A 20814-nucleotide genomic window follows, 5' to 3' on the forward strand; every position below is an offset into this window, starting at 1 on the left:
AAACACTGAATTTGGGGATCTGTTCCACCCTACATAATTTGCATCTATCCCAGATTTCCCCGTCTCAGTAAACTGCAGCAGTAGCTCAAGCCAAGAGCCTAGGATTCAGACCTGATTTCCGTTCCTCTCTCTCAAATCCAACCCATCGACAGGTCCTGTTTGGTTTCTGGAATGCAGGAGCATGTGACTGGACTAGTCATAATCCTGGGTTCACAGCACACCACAATGGTCTGCAGGATTCTCCTACTCGTTCCTTCACTCCCTCACAGATTTACTCTTGATGATAAAGGAACCCCTCATCCTCCCAGGGACCAGGACGCTAACAATGACTTACTCACGTGTCTGCCCCTCCCCATTCTCTCCCTGACCTCCCCACACCCAGAGGCAACCCTACCCTGAACTTTGGGTTTATCACCTCCTCAGGTTTTTAAAATAGTTCTGTCTTATAATATGCCTAAACAACTGTTCCATTTTCATTTTTGAACTCTGTGAGAAAAGTGTTATGTCATATGCAGTCTTCTGAGAGTTTCGCTTTTTCATGCGATCCACGTTACAAGTTGCTGTGCTGCATGTAGCTGATGTTCATTCACTTTTCCTGCCACGTAATAGTCCATCATGTGAGCATGCAACACTTTATCTTCCTGTAAATAGACATGTGGATTTTCTTCTGGAACATTCTTATGTAAGTATTCTGGGGCACTCTGTGCAAGTACTTTTCAAATTTAAGCCTACAACTGGAATTGCTGGGCCATGAGTATATCAATGTTCAACTTATCACATGAACGGTGTTTCACAGTAGATACCAGTTGGCACTCCCATCAGCGATCTATGAGTAACGCTCTTGAAATTCTCTCCAAAACTTCCCTGTGTTGGGCTTCTTAATTTGTGCTTGTTGACTGAATTTAAACACATCAGTGTGGTCTGATTTGCTTTCCTAACCATTAACAGAATGAAAACCACTCAACATGTTTATTGGTCCATGTGTGCGTCTGGTTCTGTGGAGGAACTATTTCAGTCTCTTGTTTATTTTTTTGTTAGGGTGTCTATTTTTTATGTTGATCTGTAGAATTTCTGCATATACTCTTGATACTAATCTACTATTGGTTATGAGTTTTCAAATATCTTCTCACAGTTTGTAGTTTGGCTTTAGTATGTCTTTTGATGGAAGTTTTAAAATTTACAATTTATAATATAGCACAACTCACTTCCTTTTAACAGTTAGTTATCTTTCACAGTTTCTTTTGCTTCCAGGTTAAGAAGTCCTTTTTTGTTCAATTATTTTATTGAGGTCATACTGATTTATAGCTCTGTGTAATTTCAGGTATACAGTATTATGTCAGTTTCTGTATAGATTGCTCCGTGCTCACCACCAATAGTCTAATTTTTATCCGTCACCAGACATATGTGCCCCTTTACCCTTTTTCCCCACCCACATCCCTTTCCCCTCGGTCACCGCTAATCTGCTCTCTTTGTCCATGTGTTTGTCTGTCTCGCACATATGAGTGAAACCATGCAGTGTTTGTCTTTCTCGGTCTGGCTTATTTTGCTTAACATAATGCCCTCACGTGTCCATCCATGTTGTTGCAAATGGGATGATTTTGTCTTTTTTATGGCTGAGTAGTATTCCATTGAATATAAATATCTCTTCTTCTTTATCCAATCATCAGTCGATGGAAACTTGGGTTGCTTCCACATCTTAGCTATTGCTAATATGCTGCAATGAACATAGGGGTGCATAACCTCTTTGAATTGTTGATTTCATGTTCTTTGGATAAATATCCAGTAGTGGGATGGCTGGATCGTATGGTAGTTCTATTTTTAATTTTTTGAGAAATCTCCATGCTGTTTTCCATAGTGGCTGCACCAGTTTGCATTCCCACCAGCAGTGTATGAGGATTCCCTTTTCTCCACAACGTCTCCAACATTTGCTATATTTTGTCTTGATGATTACAGCCATTCTAACAATGTAAGGTGATATTTTAGTGTAGTGTTGATTTGCATGTCCTTGATGATTAGTGATGTTGAACATCTTTTCATGTGCCTATTGGCCATCTGTGTATCTTCTTTGGAAAAACATCTGTTCATATCCTCTGCCCATTTTATCAGGTTGTTTTTTGTTGTTGTTATTGAGTTGTATCAGTTCTTTATATATTTTGGAAATTAATCCCTTGTCAGATACATGACTTGCAAATATTTTCTCCCAGTTGGTGAGTTGTCTTTTCATTTTGTTCATAGTTTCCTTTGCCGTGCAGAAGCTTCTTAGTCTAATGTAGTCCCATTTGCTTATTTTTTGTTTCCCTTGTCTGAGTAGACATGGTATTTGAAAAGGTGCTGCTAAGACCGATGTCAAAGAGTGTATGGTCTATATTTTCTTCTAGGAGTTTTATGGTTTCAGGTCTTACATTCAAGTCTTTAATCCATTTTGAGTTAATTTTTGTGTATTGCGAAAAATAATGGTCTACTTTCATTCTTTTGCACGTGGCTGTCCAGTTTTCCCAACACCATTTATTGAAGAGACTCCATTGTATGTTCTTGGCTCCTCTGTCGAAGATTAGCTGTCCATGGATGTGTGGTTTTATTTCTGGGCCTTCAGTTCTGTTCCACTGATCTGTGTGTCTGTTTTTCTCCCAGTATCATGCTGTTTCGATTACTATAGCTTTGTAGTGTATTTTTAAGTCAGGGATTGTGACGCCTCCGGCTTTGTTCTTTTTTCTCACAATTTCTTTGGCTATTTGGGGTCTTTTGTTGTTCCGTATAAATTTTAGGATCTTTGTTCTACTTCTGTGAAGAACGTCATTGGGATTCTGATTGGGATTGCAGTGAATCCATAGATTACTTTATGGATTTCAACTATGTTTCTTCTTCCAATCCATGAGCATGGAGTATCCTTCCAATTCTTTATGTCTTCTTCAATTTCTTTCAATAACGTCTTATAGTTTTCATTGTATAGGTCTTTCATCTCCTTGGTTAAATTTATTCCTAGATATTTTATTCTTTTGTTGCAGTTGTAAGTGGGATTGTATTCTTGACTTCTCTGCTAGTTCATTATTAGTGTATAGAAATGCAATTGATTTTTGTAAGTTGATTTTGTACTCTGCAACTTTGCTGTAGTTGTTGATTATTTCTAATGGTTTTTTGGTGGATTCCTTAGGGTTTCCTATATATAGCATCATGTTGTATGCAAACAGCATGAGTTTCACTTCTTCCTTTCCAATTTGGATACCTTTTATTTATTTTATTTCTTTTAAAGATTGGCACCTGAGCTAACTGTTGCCAATCTTTTTTTTGCCCCTGCTTTTTCTCCTCAAATCCCCCCAGTACATAGTTGTATATTTTAGTTGTGGGTCCTTCTAGTTGTGGCATGTGGGACACCGCCTCAGTGTGGCCTGACGAGTGGTGCCATGTCTGCGCCCAGGATCCAAACTGGCAAAACGCTGGGCCACCAAAGCAGCGCAGGCAAACTTAACCACTTGGCCACGGAGCTGGCCCACTAGATACCTTTTCTTTCTTTTTCTTGCCTAATTGCACTGGCCAAAACCTCCAGTACTATGTTGAATATGAGTGGCCAGAGTGGGCATCCTTGTCTTGTTCCTGTTCTCAGAGAGATGGCTTTCAGTTTTTCACCAGTAAGTATGATGTTGGCTCTGAGTTAGTCATATATGGCCTTTATTATGCTGAGGCACTTTCCTTCTATACCTATTTTATTCAGAGTTATCATAAATGGATGCTGGATCTTGTCAAATGCTTTCTCTGCATATATGGAGATGATCATGTGGTTTTTGTTACTCATTTTGTTAATGTGCTGTATCACATTGATTTGCAAATGTTGAACCATACCTGCATCCCTGGTATAAACCCCACTTGATCATGGTGTGTGATCCTTTCAATGTATTGCTGTATTCGGTTTGCCAGGATTTTGTTGAGGATTTTTGCATCTATGTTCATCAACGATATCAGCCTGTAATTTTCCTTCTTTGTGTTGTCCTTGACTGGTTGTGGTATCAGGCTGATGTTGACCTCATAGACTGAGTTAGGAAGCATTCTGTCTTCTTCAATTTTTCAGAATAGTTTGAGAAGGACAGGTATTAACTCTTCTTTGAATGTTTGGTAGAATTCTCCAGAGAAGCCATCTGGCATGGATCTTTGTTTTTTCGAAGGTTTTTGATTACTGTTTCTATGCCTTTACTTGTGATCAGTCAGTTCGGATTCTCTATTTCTGATTCAGTTTGGGAGGTTGTATGAGTCCACGAATTTATCCATTTCTTCCAGGTTATCCAATTTGTTGGCATGTAGTCTTTCATAGTATTCTCTTATAATCCTTTGTATTTCTGTAATTTCTCTTCTTTCATTTCTAACTTTGAGACTTTTCTTTTTTTCTTAGTGATTCTTGCTAAGAGTTTGTCAATTTTGTTTATCTTCTCAAAGAACCAGCTCTTAGTTTCATTGATCCTTTCTATTCTTTTTTTTTTTTTAGTCTCTGTTTCATTTATTTCTGCTCTAGTTTTTACTATTTCCCTCCTTCTGCTGATTTTGGGCTTTGTTTGTCCTCTTTCTAGTTCGGTTAGGTTTAGTTTAAGATTACTTATTTGAGCTCTTTCTTGTTTGTTGAGGTAGGCCTATACTGCTATAAATTTCCCTCTTAGAACCACTTTTGCTGCATCTCATAATAGTTGGCATGTTGTATTTTCATTTTCACTTATCTCCAGGTATTTTTTTAATTTCTCCTTTGATTTCTTCATTGACCCAATAGTTATTCAGTAGCATGTTGTTTAGTCTCCACATATTTGTGACTTTTGCAACTTTTATCTTGTAGTTGATTTCTAGTTTCATAGCATTGTGATCAGAAAAGATGCTTGATATGATCTCAATCTTCTTAAACTTATTGAGACTTGCCTTGTTTCCCAACATACGATCTATCCTTGAGGATGTTCCATGTGCACTTGAGAAGAATATGTATTCTGTTACTTATCTATTAAGTCCATTTGGTCTAGCGTTTAAGTCCACCATTTCCTTGTTGACTTTCTGTCTGGATGATCTATCCATTGGTGTAAGTGGGGCGTGGAGGTCCCCTAGTATTATTGTGTTGCTGTCAATTTCTCCCTTTAGGTCTGTTAATAGTTGCTTTATATTCTTTGGTGCTACTGTGTCAGGTACATACATATTCATACATGTTACATCCTCTGGGTAGAATGTCCTTTTTATCATTATATACTGCCCCTCTTTGTCTCTCATTGTTTTTTATCTTGAAGTCTGTTTTTTCTCATATAAGAATGGCAACATCTGCTTTCTTTTGCTTGCCATTTGCTTGGAGTTATCGTCTTCCATCCCTTTACTCTGAGCTTCTGTTTGTCTTTAGAGCTGTGTTTCCTGGAGGCAGCATACTGTTCCATCTTATTTTTCAATCCATCCAGCCATGCTGTGGTTTGATTGGAGAATTCAATCCATTTATGTTTAGAGTGATTATTGATACATGAGGGCTTAATATTGCCATTTTATCTCATTTTCTGGTTGTTCTATATTTCCATTGTTTCTCTTCCCTTGTATTTCTGACTGCCATTTCAGTTTGACAGTTTTCTATGATGGTTTTCTCAGTTTTCTATTTATGATTTGTGGCTTTGCTCTGATTTTTTTAGTAGTTGCCATGAGGTTTGTATAAAGGATCTCATAGATGATACACTCTGCTTTCTGATAGGCTCTTATCTCCACTAGTCTAAGCAGATCCCATCACTTTTCTCTTCCCCTTCTGCGTTATTGTTACCACAAATTATTTTTTGGTGTTGAGTTGGAGACTAAACTGCAGTTTTTATAGTTATTTTTTATGCTTTCCTTCCCTTTATCATTTGTTATAATTGTTTGCTAACCTATTCTGATAGCTCCAATTTTCTGATTTTATTGGTTTACTTATCTCCTTGCTCAAAGCTTTGTAAACCTTTGCCTTTTTGTTTCAAGTAGGAGGGCTTCCTGTATCATTTCTTGTAAGGGAGGTCTACTGGTGATGAACTCCCTCAGCTTTTGTTTATCTGGGAAAACTTTTATTTCTCTGTCATATCTGAAGGACAGTTTTTCTGGATAAAGTATTCTTGGCTGAAAGTTTTTTGTCATTCAGGATTTTGAATATATCATTCCATTCTCTCCTAGCCTGTAAGGTTTCTGCTGAGAAATCCACTGAAGGCCTGATAGGAGTTCCTTTGTAGGTTGTTTTCTTCTGCCTTGCTGCCCTTAATATTTTTTCTTTGTCATTGACTTTTGCAGTTTTGCTATTACACGCCTTGGAGAGGGTCTTTTTGCACTGATGTAATTAGGAGTTCTATCGACTTTGTGTACACGTAAGTCCAGTTCCTTCCCCAAGTTTGGGAAATAATCAGCTATTATTTCTTTGAACAAGCGCTCCGCTCTTTTCTGCCTCTGGAGTACCCATAATCCTTATGCTGCTTTCCCTATTTGAGTTGGATATTTCTCAAAGAATTCCTTCATTTTTAAAAAATCTTAGTTCTCTCTCCTCCTCCACCTGAAGCATTTCTAGATTCCTGTCCTAATTCACTAATTCTGTCCTCCATAATGTCAGCTCTATTTTTCATGGTTTCTAGATATCTTTTATCTCATTAACTGTGTTCTTCATACCCAGAATTTCTGTACAGTTTTTTTAAGGGCTTCAATCTCTTTTGTGAAGTACTGCATCTGCTCGTTAATTTTATTCCAGAGCTCACTGAACTGTCTGAGTTTTCTTGCAACTCACTGAGTTTCTTTGTGACAGCTATTTTAGGTTCTCTGTCAATTGTTTTGTAAGTTTCTGTGACTTCAGGATTGGTTTCTGGACACCTGTCATTTTCCTTTGCTCTGAAGTGTCACTGTAGTTTTTTGTGGTGTTTGATAAACTGATCCTTTGTTGGCACACATGTGGTAGTATCAGGTCACAGATTCCACCTGCCACTGCTGGTGGGGAGCAGGAGCTTTGTTTCTGATCCTGCCCCCTCTGCTGGAAGGTGTACAGGTACAGCTGTGTTTGCACAGTCTGGCCACAGCTGCTCAGCGGGTCACTCTTGCAGGGGTGGGGTCTCAGTGCTCAGCAGACGAGTTTTGCCAAGGCAGGCCAGCACCGCGCTCACAGGTGGTTTGGCTGAGCCACTGGCTTGGTGGGCAGGGTGCCTTCGCAAGGGCTGAGCTGCCACCACTCACCACTCAGTGGGGAGCATTCCAGCAGGCAGGGCTGCCGTGGCATGGTGGGAGCTCTCACAGGCCAGGCTACCACTCCAAACGCGTTCATGTGCGCAGACCGAGCTGCCCCCACCACCTCTTAATCACACCAGCCGCTGTGTGAGGCACCAGGACCCGGCTCACTGCTGCTGGGAGGGGCAGGGGTGTGCTCACCTAGTCCCACTGCCTCCCGGGGATCCAGTCCACCCACCTCCAGGCGCATGGCTGTGTGGATCTCTCAGGCATCCTGTTGTGCTGTGTGAATCTGCTGTCGGTTAGTGAATGTCCGTTTAGTTGTAACTTAGAGGGGAGAGACAAAGGGAACAGCTCACTCCTCCATGATGCTGACGTCACCTCCTCCAAGAACTTTTTTTGTTGCTTTTCAGGAAGACTCGTCCTGAGCTGACATCCACAGCAATCTTCATCTGTAATTTTTTTGTATGTGGGTCACCACCACAGCATGGCGGGATCTGAACCTGTGAACCTGGGCCACTGAAGCAGAGAGCACTGGACTCAACCACTATGTCAAGGGGCCAGCTCCCCAAGAAGTTCTTAAAGCAGGATCAGAGAAGATACTCACCTATGTTTTTGAAATATATTTCACTTATAACTTCAACCATATTTTCTACAGCAAAAGTTCAAAAGTTTCAGGACATGTAAAACAGTTGTTTTTTGTGTATGATATGAGGAAGAGATCCAACTTTATATCTTCTTTTCTCTTTTTTTTCTTGGCTCCATTTAATTCCGAGTCCTTTCTATCACTGATCTGCCACACCTTCCCTGTCAGTATGAAATTTGTACATTGCGTGCAGGCCTCTTTGGGGCTCTCGGTTCTATTCCAATGGCCAGTTTGTCTATTTCTGCACTAATGTCACACTCTTAAATACTTTAGCATCATAAAAAGTCCTTCTGGTAGGATAAATTCTCCCTCCTTTCTTCTTCTTAAGTGCCTTGGTCATTCTTCATCCTTTATTCTGCCACATAAACTTCAATCAGTTTGTCAGTTCCACAAGAAACGCTGAGATTTAGTTTGGAGATGCACTAAATCTATGTGGAGAGAAGTGGCATTTTTTTAAATTGTCTTTTTACTCATGAACATGGGATCACTCTAGTCCTCTTCAATGTCTTTCAGTAAAGTTTTACAACCTTCTGCATACAAGTCTGGCACATCTTTGGTTAGATTTATTACTAGGCATTCTAGAACTGTTTTTGCAATTGTTTGGCCTCTTTTTAAAATTCTATTTTCTAATAGTTTGTGGCTGTATGTAAGTATAATTCACAATTATATACTGATCCTATATTTAGCCACCTTACTAAACTCTCCAATTGGGTCTAATACTTTGCTGGAAGGCTTTTTTGGATTTCCTACGTAGATAATCACATCATCTGCAAATAACAACAGTTTTACTTTCTCCTTTCCCATCATCATACCTGTAATTTTCTCATCTGGCTGCACTGGCTAACATTTATAGGACAGTTTTGAAAAAAAGGACAGTGATCATCTTCGTCCCATTGTTGATTTTAAAAAGAATGCTTCTGATGTTTCCCTGCTTCAGGTGGTATTTATTACAGGATTTTTAAAGATACTCTTTACCAAGTTGAAAAGTACCCTTCCACTTATAGATTATTAAAAGCTATCATTAATGGCTATCTTTATCAAATGTTTTTCTGCATCTATTGATCAGATGGCTTTTTGCTTTTATTCTGTAAACATGGTGAATGAGACGTACAAATTTTCAACACCACCACTTTTGCATTCCTAGGATGAGCACCACTTGGTCAGCGTGTGAGCGTCAGGTGGTTTTTGCGTATGTGTTCATGACAAAACGGGCCTATGGTCTTGCTTTCTTGGACTGTCCCTATCTGGCTTTAGTATCCATGTCATCCAGGGTTTTAAGGTAGGAGACATACCTTATTCTATTCCCTGCAAGAATTTATGCAAGATTAGAATAACCCACTCTTGGGGCTGACCCTGTGGCTGAAAGGTCAAGTTCACGCACTCCACTTCGGCAGGCTGGGGTTCACTGGTTCAGATCCTGGGCATGGACCTAGCACTGCTCATCATGCCATGCTGTGGTGGTGTCCCACGTAGAAGAACTAGAATGACCTACAGCTAGGATACACAATTATGTACCGGCACTTTGGGGAGAAAAAAACAAAAAAGAAAGAGGAAGATTGGCAACAGATGTTACCTCAGGGCCAATCTTCCTCACCAACAGCATACTTAAAAAAAGGGGGGGGACCAACCTGGTGGCGCAGGGGTTAAGCGCCCACATTCTGCTTCTCGGCAGCCCAGGGTTCACTGGTTTGGATCCCGGCTGCGGACACGGCACTGCCTGGCATGCCATGCTGTGGTAGGCGTCCCACATATAAAGTAGAGGAAGATGGGCATGGATGTTGGCTCAGAGCCAGGCTTCCTCAGCAAAAAAGAGGAGAACTGGCAGTAGTTAGCTCAGGGCTAATCTTCCTCAAAAAGAAAAAAAAGTGCTAAAAAAAAGAAAAAAGAATAACCCATTCTTTAAACTTTGGTGAAAACATCTACTTATGCCTGGAGCTTTCTTTGTGGGAGAATTTTTAATTGCTTCCTTTCTTTTAATATTAACAGTACTGTTCAGGCTTCTGATTTCTTCTTAGTCAAAATGTAACATTTTTCTAGGAATTTTTCCCTTTTGTCTGAATTTTCAAATGTACTGGTGTATTATTCATAATACTCATGTATTTACTATCTGCAGAATCTGTAATGACAGACCCTTTTCATTCCCAATACGGCTTACTTGTGTATTTTTTCTCCATGATAAACTTGCCAGAAAATTTTTGTCTGTTTGTTCATCTTTTCAGTCAACCAACAGCTTTGCTGATCCCCTACTGCATCCTTGATTTCTACTTCTATTTCTGCTCTACCTCCTGCCTTTACCTTTATCTTGTTCTTCTGTAACTTCTTTAATTGGGCACTGGGCTCATTTAAGAAATATAAATAAGGATTTAAAGCTATAAAATTTCCCTTGAAGCACTACTTTCTCTGCATCCTTGTAAGTTTTGATATTCATTAGTCAGTCCCTAGCATTTTAAAACTTCTTCAATTTTGTCTTCTTCTTAAGTTTTCTTGAACTCAGTTTTTCACATTACGTAGCACCCATCTCTATCCCTGACAATGGTTTGTCCCAATGTCTGTTTCGTCTGATACTAGCAGAACCACACTGGCTTTCTTCTGGTATTTTTCTGTTATCTTTATTCCTGTCTTCTACTTCAACCTTCCCATGCCCTTATACTTTGTGTATAAATATACATTTTAATCCAACTTGACTATCTTTCCCTGGGGAGCTTCTCTCACCATCTCACTGTTTTATTTCCATATCACACTTCTTATTTCCCTATTTTTTTCCTGTTTCACTTTTAGTCGGTCTCTCTCCATGCCCTCTAACAAGACAAGAACTTCAACGTATCCCGTGCACTCTGGTCTCTTCCCACCCTCCCTGCGTTGATACTGGAAAGAACTTTAGCTCCAGATTGCTGTGGATATACTTTCTGTTCCTTATTTTCTTTAGCCTTCCTTTTCATTTATTCCTTTAAAGTCATCAGCAAATTTTCCCTGAGTATGTAGTCACTCTCCCCAAGTCTCTCGTAACATCTCCTGGATTTCTCTTTTTATTTAAGTAATTCTCCAAAAGCGTTTTTAATTTGCATCTTTGAGTGGGAAATCTTCTGAAGCTTTGAAAGTCGGGGCACATTTTTATTAAGCCCTCAGACTAGACTGACTAACTATCAGGACATAAACTCTAGTTTCAAAGTTCTTTTCATGTTCAATTTCAGATTCTCGGGCTGAGCAAGGTAATGATGGTTTCCACCACAACAAGCCATTCTCAAATACCCGTTTCCTGTGGACTCTCATCCATCCTGGTGACTGAGTCTTCTACCCCTAAGGTTGACCAACCTTTGAGACAGGATTGAAAACCAACCATCTTCAGAAAACCAGCCCTCTCAAACACTGCTGCTGTGAAAATAAATTGGTTCAACTTTCACAGAGGGCAATCTGGCAAAGCAGATCAAATAGTTTAAAACACATACACCTCGCTTGACCCAACGACTCTACTTCCAGGCGTCTACATGAAGGAAACACTCTAACAACGTGCAGAGAAGTATGCATAAAGATACTCACCACAGCATTAGGATATGAAAAAAAAAAATCGTAAAACCACCTAATCTCCAAACACAATTAGCTAAATTATGTTAACATCCCATAGTCAAAACCTTGAGGTGACTAAGATGTGTAAAAAATATTTAAGGGGAAAAAAAAAGTAAAAAAGTCTACTTTTTGTTTCAGAAATATGCATATGTAGGTAGAAAACACCTGAGAGCTGAAAGGCTATTATTCTTCACAAGTGTCAACAGTAGCTTTCTCTAGACAGAGAGACTGAAGTGGTTTTTCATTTCTCCTTTTTGCTTTCTGTAAATAATCTTTTTGGAAGCCTAATATATAAAACACATGAAAACACAGCCACTCTAGTGGGGGCCAGGAGCTGACCCTGTCCACTCAGCCTCCTTCCTTACACTCTTGGGAAGCTATGCAGGTTGGAAACCACAATTCAGTACCCTATTTGCATGTCAGAGCTAGAAGAGAAAGCAAAACACATTCAAACATTCATTTATTTATTTAGTGCTTTTTTTTTGCAACTATAAATTACAATCTCTAGCAATTACCTGTAGTTCTTTATAGTGTGTTCAACTAAAGAATAAGCAAACACAGCATAGGTCAATTTAAAAGAAATCACAGTACTTCTTAGTGTAATTTGCAAAAGAGGGAACAAGTCTTGGGCCCACTCCTTGGAAATAAATATCAAGTAACCATAAAAATATCCAGCCATTTTCCAAATATTCAGGGAGGTTCATGCATGGTCCCAGGCAGAGCATCAGAGTTCCTCTTTGAAATATCCCAGCTTTGCCAATGACATCTCTTTTCTCAACTGCATAACTTCCCAAAACATCTGATCAACTATACAAACAAAAAAGAGAGACACATAAATCATAAAATACCATCTTAATCATTTTTAATGTGTTTCACTGAAACTTTAGCTAAAATGCCAAGAGGACATTTCCTGATGACAGACCTACTGCCTCCATCTTCTATCGCTGTTTCACACAAACTTTTTCAAGTATTTGTGAGCAGCCCAGTTTTATGAATAAAGAAGTAATATTCACCAGTTTTGCCAAAACTACAGTCACGCATCACTTAACAACAAGGAAACATTCTGAGAAATGTGTCCTTAAGTGACTTTGTCATTGTGTGAACATCACAGAGTGCACTTACACAGACCTAGATGGTACAGCCCACTACACACCTAGGCTCTATGGTACTCATCTTATGGGACCACCATCGTACATGCGGTCCACTATTGACAGAAACGTCATTAGGAGGTGCATGACTGTATTTGTTAGACACTAGCCCAACAGAAGGTGGATATTTCAGTGTCCTGAGTAAATGGCAACGCTGTTGCCTTCCTAAGTAATCACACTCAATGTTCTGTTATTCAAGAGTTACTATCTAACGTATAGATCTTCTTGCCCTAGTTTGCTACATCTTCACCATTTCACTCTTAATTAACACTAACAGAGAGTAAACAGGAAAAAAAGAAAAAGAAGAGACGATCCAGGAACTCTGTAACATTCTTTGTGAATAATAACAGGGAAAGGTTTTGCATATGGCACAAATTAGAAATGAAAATAAATGTAGACGTCTTCCTCCTCTGACATATGATCAGATTAGACTGATTCAGATCAGTGGTTCTCAACTGGGGGGGATTCTGTCCCCAGGGGTGCATCTGGCAGTGTCTGGATATACTTTTCACTACTGGCATCTACTGAGTAAAGCCCAGGACGCTGCAGAGCACCCCACGAGGCACGAGACAGCCCCCCCAGTGAAGAACTATCCAGCCCAAATGTCAGTAGTACCAAGGCTGACAAACTCTGCTTTAGACTCAGTTGCCCTAAATCCTTTTTGGTACAAGGCACAAATAACACACAGACTTTAAAATTAATAATATTTATTTACCACAAACCCACACAATATGACGTGTTCCAAGTACCATGAAGTGGAAAAGGGACAGAAACCACAGAAGACACCACTTTATCATCATCTCTACACTCACGACAATTTCTTCTTATTTTCATGAAGTAAATTATCTTTTAGTCTTTCCTAGAAAACTTCTTATTTGAACAAGGAGAAAAACGTGCTGGACAATGTAACCTAACATAAATCACCTGTTCTCCACCTAAAATCCTATTACCCACTGACAGGTACACAAAGACTTCAGTTTTACTGAAGTCACAGGTCGAACTGTACAGTTTAAAGACTCCTTTTAGCTACACAGCCTTTTGAAATTCAACATTAATTAGAGTCAAGATTCACCCCATTCTTTAATAGGCATTAAAATCTAATCATACTGGATTCTAAGTAAATATGACCATTCACAACATACCAGAGCTTGAGAAATACTAAATTTTCACCAGCATAACTCATTTTTCTACAGATTTAAGATGCACTGGTTTACATGATTGAAAGATAGTCGGCTTCTACTAGTTTTTAAGTATAAGAATATTTTCAGTGCCTGAAAACACAATCAACAGGAAATTTCCCACAACTTCAAATGGAAAGCGGGCATGGACTTGCCCCAGCCCAGGACTTGCTGTTTCTGGTTTACAACAGTCACGCATCCTTGAGAAACACTGCTCTGGGGTCGTCAGGCCACGTTCGCTTCGTGCCTGGTATTTACGACAGTCACTATGAAGCTATCAGTAATCATGAAAGACCACATGAACAATACCAAAACACCTGCGCGAGGCTGGCTCTCCTGTGTCTATCATCTGCACGTTTCTGCTGACTTAGAATACAGTAATCTGAATTTAGATTCAGAATACAGCAATCTTTATTCCTCTCAGAATTATCCTCTTGACTGCTTTATTAATGCACACGTGAAAGTAGAAAATACAGAAAAAAACTGTGTTAGCTCCCCGTGGTTTCTACCAATTAAAATAAATCTGGCCACACCTAGAACTCACTCACTTTTATTTCTAAGGGGTGAACTTCATGAGCTTTGCTCTCCCCTCACATGTGCCGTCTGGTTTATCACATGCCCCTGAAGAGTTACACGTGATCCTACTTGAAAATCAAAATTAGAGTAAACGAGGCAAATATAAGGACGAAATAGTGTGTTTTAAGAGACATTTTGTTCCCAAATTCTACACACATTTTATCAGAACTATAAGAAAGATTCAATATAAATGTACCAATAATAAAGTTTATTTGAGCATTACTACCATGCTCTAAATTTTTTACTGAACTTTCACGTAAATATTTTAAATCAAATTAAGAACACTCACCATCCTGCTGTTTCACAAGTCCCTGCTGAATATACCGAATGTACGTAAAAAAGTTACACACAGAAGTGATCTAGGCCAAAAGGAGAAAAGGTCATCAATAGCCCACCTCTCACCTCAGAGCGAGCTTTATCAGAACCCATGGTTGAGGTACTCACCCTGTATCTGCAAAAAGGAGAAATATAATAATAGCTGCTTGAGTCCCCTAACTTAATTCTGTGTTTACAGGACTTACTCAGGCCAGTGAGAGCACATTTTCTGTAAAATAATGATAAAGTTTAGTTGTTTAAAATGAGAAGCATTTTGCCCCCACCTTCTGTACAAACCATATACTCCTTCAGTAAGAAAACAGGTGTTTGAGAACCAGCCACGTCCCGGGTCTGTTCCAGAGGCTGGGCCAGGGGCAACAAGGACAAAGCCCCGCCCTTTGGGCCTGAGTGTCTAGGACAAGCTTAACCACGGCTCCAGGAAGAGCAGCCGCTGTTCTGCGTACACGCCCCTCCTGGAACTAATTTATACCATTTCCCCACTGAACCTGATCATCTCCTAACTTTTCCTTCTTAAGATTTGTCCCATCTCTCCTTTCCTCACCTCCTCTGAACACACTGTTGTTTCCAGCCTTCGGTCACATGCACGCTCTTCATCTATCCAATCTCTACCCACGCTCCAAAAACGCAGACACACCTCCCTCCGCCCGAGAACAGTCCCTGGTCACCACCACTGGACAGAGCTTGTCCGCCAAATTCCCGCAGCATGGTGTCCTTCATTTAGTGCTGACTTCACACCAAGCCCAGGAGAGCTGGGCCAGGGCCAAGCTCCACTGCTCATGACAGGGACCATATCTCCCTTGAATTTTCGCACACAATACGCACCACAAACACCTTGGCTCCTGGTCCCACTCCACACGCACAATATCCTTAAACCTAATCTGCATAATTATTTGACTAAATACTAAATCTATTTTAACTGATATCCTCATTTGTCATCATTTAATGATATGTGCACATGTATAATATGTGTGATATGTAAATGCAGGCACAAATTTAAAATCCTACAATAGAAACTGCCATATGCTATATTTAAAATAAAACATAACATACACAAAGTACGAAAACTGCTAATTTAATGATCAGGATAAAAATACTCAGGCGTTTGTTGAGGAGTAGAATTTAGGAATGTCAATCCCTTCTCCAAATTTAAGGCCACCTGCTACAGGGGTGGCACTGGGGGAGGGTAAAACAGGACCCGAGGCGCGTGGGCATGTGGCTCAGACACAGGACTAAGTCACCTCCACAAACAGTCACCAAATGCCAGCGCTGTGTTGGCCTGCTGAGAGCGCGATGTGCACAACAGGAAACAGAAGGACCACACACCTCCTGGCAGGCTTTCACACAGACCCGCTGGTTCATCTCCACCAGCCCCTCCTCTTCCGTCTTCAACACGACCCTCACTGTCACTCACTGCCTCCTGGGCTCTCCTGGGCTTTCCAGTCCCCTGCACTGATTTGGTTCTTAACAGCCAACTGAGCAGCTTCCTCAAAATCTTTCCCAGTCACTCTCCAAACAGCCACGCCAAAGGTTTTAGGTACTGTTGGTTTCAGTCTTGACTCCTCCACGGGCTGGATGGAAAGGCGTGTCCTGCTGTGAAACATGGAGTGTACCTCTGCAGGTGTGTAGCTGCCAAACCTCCCTCACTGACGGAAGACAGGACTGCTCTCTCACCACAGTGAGAACCCTTCACAACGTCAGGACGAGAGGAGAGGACCAATCGTGCTGGACAGAACTGTGTCTCATTCACTGTCTCCCCACACCGTTTCTGGTGGTAACCCTCAGGGAGAAACCCAGGACACACAGCTGTACAGATGCATGTTACACACAAAAGTTCTGCTTATGACCCACTAAAGCGATTCACGATCAACTGGTGCATCATGACGTCAGGTTAAAAAAAAACACACTTCTACCCCTGGTCCACCTGGATCCCTAACATACATACATGTACATTTTGGTAATTTAAAAGGGGACTCCTTTGGTGCTAATTTGAAATGCTATATCCTACCCTGTCTGAGCTGCACAGATGCTAAATAGAAAACTAGAAATTTAACCACATTTAAAACTAGAAAAACTAAATAATTACAATACACACAATTTTTAAAACTCAGTTTCTTTCACAAGACTTGGTTTTGAAAACTTACTTTGGTCCTCCACATTCGACTGCAGAAGCCTTCACAAACCGGATGGGCTGTAATCCCACTGGCTCAATGCTCAGAGTGTTGTTTTCCACAGCCTCCAGCACAGCCGAAGCCAACTTCAGAAAAATGAAAAGTATTAGACACTATGCTGCAGAAAAATATCAAAATGTATTCTATAGTAAACTGATTTTTAAAATTATTCTTTCCCCAAGTTCCACTAGCTTGGCCTTAGCCAACAAAGAAGACAGAAACCATGTAACCTCAACTAGAGTGCTTTTATAACTTGAAAATCGTCATGAAAGGTGACTCAGTTACAGCTGAGTAACTTTTCTCCTCATCTGGAAGAAGGTGAAAGCACTGATTCCAGTCTCTGTAACCCGCAATTAACATGCACTGTTAACGCCACTAAGAAATAAATATCCTAATGCTTTATTTTGCGAAATGCATGCAATGTTTTCAACACTGGTCATTCACAATACAACAATATATACTAATTATAGCTATATATTTTCTGAACTTACATTTATGTGCACAAGAGTGAGTCTATAAAAGAAGTAACTGAATTATCCAATATTAAATACCCAGACGGAGCTGGAAGCAACTGACAAAGAACAGACGCAAAGGCAAACCCTCAGTCCGGCAGGATGACTGACTCCGAACGCCGGACCGGGCAGAACCGTGGTGAACACACAGGTGCACACCAGGGCTCAGCAACGCCCTAACCCCTCACGAGCAAGCTTATGAGCAAATCCTCCGAAGAGTCAACCAAGACTCCCAGCGTCCAATATCCTAAACGGTGACTGAAGGATATTTGTAGACAAGCCTTCACATGTAAGAACAAATTAAAATTATGACCTTACAAAAACTTTTAGAAAATTTAAGGCACTATGCAAATGCATCTACTTAATTCACTTCATTTTATCCTCTTAACTCTGTGACACAGGCAAGGATGGCATTTTTTCCGGTTTTAAAGATAAAGAAACTCAATATGACTTTTATCAGGTACAGATAAACCCAGCCAACAGCTCAGAGCACAGAGAACTTCCTGGACGCTGAACCCTGAGCTGAGAGTCGAGAAACAGGCCCCACCCCAACACACATTTCACACTTCACTCCAACCCCACACACGTGGCTGTGCGAAGGACCCTCCGCTCAAACAAGGAAGGTGCTCAGCAACCAATGCCAAGAACTCACGACGCTCCTGATGCGGAGCGGAGAAAGTGTGAAACGTGACACTTGACAAGGACTTATTCATGTAGGAGATATTAAAATACACAACAGGATTCAGTAAAGTTATACAAACAACTCTGATGCATTCCTACTAAAATTTTTTAAAAATTACCTCACTTTTTGAGAATGTTAAACACGGAAAGATATCCTCCTGATAGATTTTGTCTAAGAAAGGACACGTTCTGTCCATTGTGGGCTCGTCCTTCCAAGATCTGAACTCATTATACAGAGACAAGTCAGCCTGATAAACAAACCAAAAAGACACAAATCACTTTTTAAAAAGCACAAATACTTTATAAAAAATCACTTTATAAGACCAAAATTTAATTTAAACATGACTGAAAAAAAATACTCTGTATTTAAAACAGCAAATTGAACAGTTCTCGATTAGTTTTAATACATGGGAGCAATTTTCTTTTTAAAATCCAAACTCCCGCATGGCTAGCGGGCCCTTTCCAAGCTATCCACTACGTGAGCTATGAGGCTGCCATCACCTCACCCCAAAAACGGAATGTCGGGGCTCCACGCACAGCAATGTGCAACTGCTGTGAACACACAGAGTGACGACAGGTCTACACTGAAAATAATCAAAAAGCAATCTGGATCCAAGTTGATCAAATAAAGGGTTCAAATAAACTGAGCCTGACTAAACTGTGAAACCAAGTTTGGGGTGAAAAATGACACTAATTGTTCTGCTATTACCTGAAGCCCTTTCCAAAAGAATTTCCAAAGCGGTCACTGTACAAGCAGCAAGACTAAAAGCAGCACCCAGACAGCCTCCTAAACTGACCAGCCTAAAAGACGACATTTACTTAGATGTGTGTGGGCACGTGGACATCCAACAACTGCCAGCTGAGCCATCAGCCACAGGCCGGCTCTGCCTTCCTCTTCACTCTTCGAGGGTCCCTCTCCCCATTCCCCTTATAATAGATTTTCCCCAAGTACTCTTCCCTATGAATTCCCTCGGCCCCGCTGAACACCCACCTCAGAACACAAAGCTGCCCCTACACTGGCCGCCCACCCGAGCACTGTCCCTCATTGTCTGCAGCGCTGTGCACTCTCGTCCAGAAGCAGGGGGCACTGAGCACAGCTGTGGCCTCTGGCTCAGCCCCATCAGACATCAGGGACCCCAGTTGGAGTGACAAAGGCCGAGTGTACCCAACCTTCCCCACTGACTTTCCTTTAAGGGGTACCACGGCAGTCTCAGTGAGCATTCATACGTCCCCTGGATCAAAGCTGAGGGCAAAAGGATAAAAACAATAGCAGATATGCCATACTTACCTTTTCAAATTCAATTTCTTTGTAAAATTTACCCTTGAATGGTCATTAACCCCAGAGCAGATAAGTGGTGTTCTGAGGCAAGATTCTAGTCCACAGGCAGTAACTTCAACTATTTATTAAGATGTGACTGTGCCAGGAACTATGGTCAGCACTTACCACAAACATTTAATCCTCACAGCTGCGCAAGACAGACATTTTTATAGACAAGGAACCCAGGGCGTAGAGAGAGAAAGGAACTTGCCCAAGGCTACAGAGCAAGGAACCAGTAAAAGCTCAACTTCACATCCTGGGGACTGATGGCAGCCTGCACACGCACGGGCGCTTTAAATGCTGCCGATGTCGTGGCCTTGCCCCCATCACATCTTCTATAGAAACACGGACACATTTCATTTCCTCTCAGATTGTTACATCTTTTTCTAAGACTTACACAGGCCAAATTTATGTGTTTCTTTTGTCTAATAAAACTTTTTGACAAGTTTTTCACAAAACATTAGATACAGAATATATCTGGAAAGCAAAAAGTTATTCTTTTGAAGTTATATGCGCTGCCTACTCATACTTTAAGAAATTTCATAAACTAAAAACAAAACTTTAAAATGTTCCATATGAAAAAGCATTTAAATTTTGTTAGTGTAAACAATAGGAAAAAAGGTACATAATTATACACACAGAGAAACCACAGAAAAATTACAAGTTGTGCCAAGCAATTAAAAATGTTATTTAAATTCAAAAGAAATTAGAATTAAAGTAATGACTAAAAAAAGTTTCTTAAATACTTAACAGGAACTAGTGTGAATTTCAGATTTTGTCACATTCAGATTTGATGAAGTATTGACCTTCTCTCTCACTAGCATGTTTTTATAATAATTAAACAAAATGTAATTCAATTAAAATAGGTAAGAACCTTGGTTATTCAGTTTAATAAACTCCTGGGTTCCATGCAGAAGTTTAACTAAATGAGCACACACAGCTTCTTAAAGGTCAATGATGGACTTGCATTCAACCATGTAAAATACAGCTTTTAGGACAAAACAGGAGGGCCACTCCACCAATTACCGATCAATCTCCTTGGGAATGGGTTCACACCACACGCAATGATTAAACAAAACAATATTTCACAATTATATAATTCTTACTCAAAACAGCTCAAAACAGGTCTACATTATCTCAAGTATCTTTATAACATATCTTTTAAAATGATAAAGCTACCTACCGTTATTCGATTTTTGTTGCTTAAATATCTGAATTAACTCTAAGACTCCCTCAGTGAGACACGATTCCACTTCTCCCAGAATTGAAGTATAAAAGCAAAACACTATTCTTCAGAAAACACCTTATTTTCACAAGTTCTTATATCAACATTTTGTCAGAGCACCCAGCCAGATCACTAAAGCACTAAAGCCACCCACTCTCCTTTACACAACTCACGGCAGCTCGCTCCCTGAACTAGAAACAGCGAGCTTCAGACACTTCCAGGTTCCAGCAGGTCCTCCAAGGCCGGCCGGACAGAGGACGGAACTGAGGGATCCTGACAGCACCAGCCCCGCATA

The 20814-nt window shown here is 40.4% G+C and overlaps 1 protein-coding gene across 2 annotated transcripts in view; it reads right to left on the reverse strand.

Annotated features, from left to right (window-relative positions):
• Positions 1-11824: 11824 nt before the first annotated feature.
• RAB3IP (RAB3A interacting protein) overlaps positions 11825-20814 on the reverse strand; it is a 37555-nt gene continuing 28565 nt past the window's right edge. Inside the window, exons 6-10 of one of the 2 annotated variants that reach the window (XM_046672011.1) lie at positions 18096-18224; positions 16757-16869; positions 14724-14823; positions 14569-14638; positions 11825-12184 (exon numbers count right to left, since the gene is read on the reverse strand). In XM_046672011.1, the coding sequence (XP_046527967.1) occupies positions 12102-12184; positions 14569-14638; positions 14724-14823; positions 16757-16869; positions 18096-18224 (495 nt within the window). In that variant the 3' untranslated portion in view covers positions 11825-12101. The other variant, XM_046672019.1, reaches the window with a different exon arrangement.

The sequence above is a fragment of the Equus quagga genome, chromosome 1 (genome assembly GCF_021613505.1).
Source record: "Equus quagga isolate Etosha38 chromosome 1, UCLA_HA_Equagga_1.0, whole genome shotgun sequence".
Taxonomy (NCBI): domain Eukaryota; kingdom Metazoa; phylum Chordata; class Mammalia; order Perissodactyla; family Equidae; genus Equus; species Equus quagga.